Genomic DNA, 5,000 nt, shown 5'->3' with positions numbered 1-5,000 from the left:
TTTTTACCTCGAACTTCATCCGTCCAACTCTAATTGCAAGAATATTGCGCACATTTTAGATAATTCTGGAAAGTCTGTAGATAACCACAACCGGAAGGGTTTTATTAGATAAATCAAAGTCGGTAGATAACCATTAAAACAAAGAAGGGTTTTGATTTCGTATCCGCTATATACTTATATTTGCCCCGTGCCCATTAGTGATCGGTGCAGATGTTAATCTTGCATAACAGATAAAGATCTTGCATGAGCAGAGGAGCTTTATAAATCTGACAACAATGTATGAGTTGGCTAATCAGTTGAGCACTAAGGCTTGAACATTCAGTTGGAAAGTAGAACAGAACTATGCAGCTTTTCAAAAGCATAACATCGCATTTTCATCATTAAACTTAGCTGAGCTGTTGGCCTGTAAATGTGAAGATCAGAATATTGTAATGCTGTGTGTCTATGTATGATTTCAGTGTTAAAATCACGCAATCAGTATGCCTTCAGGCTGTTGTAGTTAATGACTTTGGACTGCTATATTAAGTGTGTTTGGGTAATGTTCTATTTATCCTCTCTTCTCTCCATTCCAGCTTATCAATTTACTCTTTAATTAAGAGTTTCGAAACATCCTCTTTTTTCTTACAGACAATCTTATATAGCATTCCCGTGTGTTTTAACTCTATTTAATGTATGTCTGCTTGAAGCATTATATCCTGTAATACTTTGGTCTGCCTTTAATATTAGTTGAAAAACATAACTCAATAGCCTTCTAACTTGGAAATGCTTCTGTAATGTTTAATTGTGCTAGTAACTCTTCGATTCTTTCTCTCCAAGTTATCATTTATCCGTAGTTCGCACTACTAGTAAGCCAGATTACACCAATTTCCGTAATCAGACACGTATTGTTGATTACCTCATTTACAACGAGAGGAAATATAATTCCGAGAGAGTTCAGAGTCAATGATAGGCAGAAAGGCACAGGATTTTTATCAGGTGAAGATATTTTTCACTGTATGCCGCGAATGACTTAAAATGTTGACGTAGTAAATATGTAAACAATCGTAATAAATGGTCAACATTTTAATTGGCACATAAGTATATCTAATACTTATTCGCTCACGAGACTAGTAGTAACCCAGAAAAAATAGTTGATATATAAGGCTCAATATTTTTTATAATACAATCTGACTTAATCGGTTTTTATTTTTTTTTATTTTTTTTTTTTTTCCTTGGCTTGTGATGCTCATTTTTTCATCGTCTGCTAACTTCTTTTCAGAGTTAATCCTACGAGAGACACATCTAACTTTAATACTTTCATCCTACCTTATATATATTTTTCTTAATCCTCCTCTACTGCCATCTAGTCCTATCTGTGGAGACAGATAGTGAGCACATCCGTCAAGAGACAATAACAGCTTATAAAATCCACTAAATCTAGTTCTCAAGTCGCCAACGGTTGCGCCAGATAGCTCCTGTGAAAGAAGTGTTTAGCTCCTCCTCTTTTTTCAGTATTCTCTCATTTTCTCTTGCAGTAGGCGTTCGCAAGAGCCAAATAGGTTGTCCAAGACACTAATGGCTACGTAACTACCCATTTGCCCATTCAGGTATTTATCTGCTAGGAAGAGACATCAGTGTGAAGAATCCCTCGTGAAGTGAAACTGAATCCAATTCTGTCCAATACTGAGCTTTTTTTTATTTATTTATTTCAGTGTTCCTAAATGTGCATGGATTAAATTCCAGTATCTTGTTGAGTAACCACCAAATGTGACACCAATAATATACCAGAATTAAAGTTTATTTCCTAAAAAAAAGAAAAATAGTAATAACTTTTCATTCGGCATACAGACATAGATGATTAGTTATTGTATATATATTTTTTTTTTCTTGCTACCATGCGATCGTAAGCAGAAATGGTGATGATGTAACTATAGCTTTCGTTTATTCCTTAAAAGGTCTGTCTGCCTGAGGCATCACTGTATTTTTAAGCAACATAGCTTTACAAAACTCGGCAAAACTCTATCATTATCCCAATGAGTAAAGCTATTGCTCCTGAATAAAGAACCTATACTGACTGAACAGCTAGCTTCTTGGTCTAAGGAAATTATATATATAGATATAGATATATATATATAAAACAAAAAAATAATAATTGAAAGCATCTTGTCTGTACTTTCAACCTTCATTTTTGTTCTGTTGCAGTCTGATATCCCCCCATCCCCCCACACACACATTTTTTGCCCACGTTAATGGCCTCTGGTCAGAAATCTTCCGCCAGGTCAGTGCCTCGCTTCGCCAAGCATAAATCTAGGAGTTCCGAAAATGTCCTTGACTCTCGTTGTGGGAGCTACATCCTTTCTTCCTTCATTCCTTCATTAGGTGATCCTTGCGAGTCTCTTGTCATGATGTTCTCTTTCTTTCTCTTTCTCTTTCCTTTTCCTTTATTTCTCTTTCTTTTCCTTTTTCTTTCTTTCTTTCTTTCTTTCTTTTTCTTTCTTTCTTTCTTTCTTTCTTTCTTTCTTTCTTTCTTTCTTTCTCTCTCTCTCTCTCTCTCTCTCCCCCCCTCTCCCTCTCTCCCCCTCCCTCTCTCCCTCCCTCTCCCCCTCCCTCCCTCCTCCTCTCTCTCCCCTCTCTCTCTCTCTCTCTCTCTCTCTCTCTCTCTCTCTCTCTCTCTCTCTCTCTCTCTCTCTCTCTCTCTCTCTCTCTCTCTCTCTCTCTCTCTCTCTCTCTCTCTCTCTCTCTCTCTCTCTCTCTCTCTTTTATGTGTAACGATAACCTTGCTAGTCGAAATCCCCGTTTTTGTGTGACTTTATTTTGCCTTCCGGCTTCTTAACAACACTGAAAACCGACAGTTATTTCGGCTGACGTATAAATAATTGAAGCCTCTCTATCTATCTATCTATCTATCTCTCCTCTCTCCTCTCTCTCTCTATCTCTTTCTCTCTTTCTTTCTCTCTTTCTCTTTCTCTCTCTTTTTCTTCCTCTTTCTCTCTCTCTCTCTCTCTCTCTCTCTCTCTCTCTCTCTCTCTCTCTCTCTCTCTCTCTCTCTCTCTCTCTCTCTCTCTCTCTCTCTCTCTCTTTTTCTCTCTCTCTCTCTCTCTCTTTATTTCTCTCTCTCTTTCTCTCTTTCTTTGTCTCTCTCTCTCACTGTCTCTCTCTCTTTCTCTTTCTTCCTCTTTCGTTCTCTCTCTCTCTTTCTTCTTCTTTCGTTCTCTCTCTTTCTCTCTCTCTCTCTCTCTCTCTCTCTCTCTCTCTCTCTCTCTCTCTCTCTCTCTCTCTCTCTCTCTCTCTCTCTCTCTCTCTCTCTCTCTCTCTCTCTCTCTCTCTCTCTCTCTGTCTCTCTCTATCTCTCTCTCTCTTTCCATCTATCATTTTTACTGAATGGAAACCTACCACTAACACCATGACAGTCGGAAAGTGGGTTCGATTACATACAGGTGATTGGCCTTATATCCTCTACTTGAAAACTTTGATTTTTAGCAGAAATCAGTTAATAAGTTATCAGTTATAAGATAATCAGAACATTCAGAATAACTTTCTTTGAGTTACTTTCAAGTATTTGATAAGTTTGCCCATCCCTTGTAAATGGCCCAATGTTACGGGTGTTAGTAAGAATAACAACCTTGTGTATTTTATTGTTTTTTTCTGGATATTTATTTATCTGTATGTCTATGTGCTTACATATATATGTTGTTAAGCACATGTGTATGTTATGTATATATGCATTGTACATATGTAAGTGATGTTGAGATATATATATATATATTTGAGTGTGTGTACCGTAAGGTATATATATATATGTGTATGGCTATAAAGCATGCTATGTGATGTACAGTTATGTATGTCTCGTTTCAACGATATGTGCTTTTGTTATGCTACTAAAAGCCTTATCTAGAGTAATATAGAACAACCAGATTTCTAGACACTGAGTTACAGGTTACAAATAGATATTTGGTTAAGGAGAGATTAAACTAGTAAAAAAAAAACTAAAAAATATATATATTTGGTTAAGGAGAGTTAAAACAAGTAAGATTTAAAAAATAAAAAAAACTGCTTATACATACATACGTAGGCCTACATATCTTCAAACGCTAGCATGGAAGTATCTCTATCACAATTACATCAAAAGCGAGTGATACGAAAAAAAAAATCAGAGAAACACGTGATTATGCCGGAGGCATTTCTTCTCTACTGCTTTTACAGGGCATTCACACACGCACACACACACACACACACACACACACACACACACACAAACATATCGATAACAAGACGAATGCAATGAAAAACGGTCTAATAATATGGTGGCAGCTCAGAACCTTAATTTTATCAGTAAATCATCGATGTAGAAATAAAACACAAATAATTCTGCATTTACCCATTGTGATTTTCTTTGAATTTTTTACTCCTTTCGGAAATCAAAAGAATTCGTTTGACTAGATTTTCTTTGTCAGTGGAGTGTTACTTTGTCCACGACAAGGGTGCTAAAATAACCATCTAACGATCGTGTGTTCTGTTATATTTCTTTGTTCGAGTTTCTTTGCAAAGCATTTACTAACGTCTTCTTCTCCGCGGTCGCAGGTTTGGGCGTGGCGCAGATCATCATCACGGCTGCCACGCCCATGGTGGAGAGCCACGAGGAGGAGCTCGGGGGCGCCGGCGAGGACTCGAGAGCCGAGGCCGACCAGGACCCGACGGAGGCGCCCCACCCCGAGGCCGAGCGGTCGGAGTGCGAGGGCGAGGCGGTGCTACTCGACGAGGAAGGTCGACAGCCGCCGCCGCCGCCCGCGCCTGAGGGTCCGAGGGAGATGAGGGCGGGGGCGGCGCCGGGGGCGGTGCCGGGGGCGGTGCCGGGGGCGGTGTCGGGGGCGGAGCAAGGAGGAGCCGAGGGCGCCGACGCTGAACGCTCGCCCTCGCCCAAGTCCCCGAGTCCGAGCGACGGCCCGCCAGACCTCGACCTCGAGAAACTCAAAGCCTTAGAGAGAATTAAGGAATCCAATGCTTAGTGTCGGCCGGCCGGT

At 39.7% G+C, this 5,000-nt stretch overlaps 1 protein-coding gene across 5 annotated transcripts in view; it reads left to right on the top strand.

The window, feature by feature from the left end:
* Window positions 1-5,000, top strand: part of nwk (FCH and double SH3 domains nervous wreck) — a 79,982-nt gene that overhangs the window by 74,738 nt on the left and 244 nt on the right. For all 5 annotated transcript variants that reach the window (XM_086556530.1, XM_086556528.1, XM_086556531.1 and 2 more), the window contains one exon: window positions 4,561-5,000. This exon is cut by the window's right edge and continues 244 nt beyond it. In XM_086556530.1, coding sequence (XP_086412656.1) covers window positions 4,561-4,985 — 425 coding nt within the window. In that variant the 3' untranslated portion in view covers window positions 4,986-5,000. The remainder of the gene's footprint in view (window positions 1-4,560) is intronic.

Source organism: Penaeus japonicus, unplaced genomic scaffold (assembly GCF_977035675.1).
Source record: "Penaeus japonicus unplaced genomic scaffold, GWHDUDI00000001_assembly GWHDUDI00000032, whole genome shotgun sequence".
Taxonomy (NCBI): domain Eukaryota; kingdom Metazoa; phylum Arthropoda; class Malacostraca; order Decapoda; family Penaeidae; genus Penaeus; species Penaeus japonicus.
The sequence above is the reverse complement of the archived record's forward strand: the minus strand, read 5'-3'. Positions and strand labels throughout refer to the sequence as shown.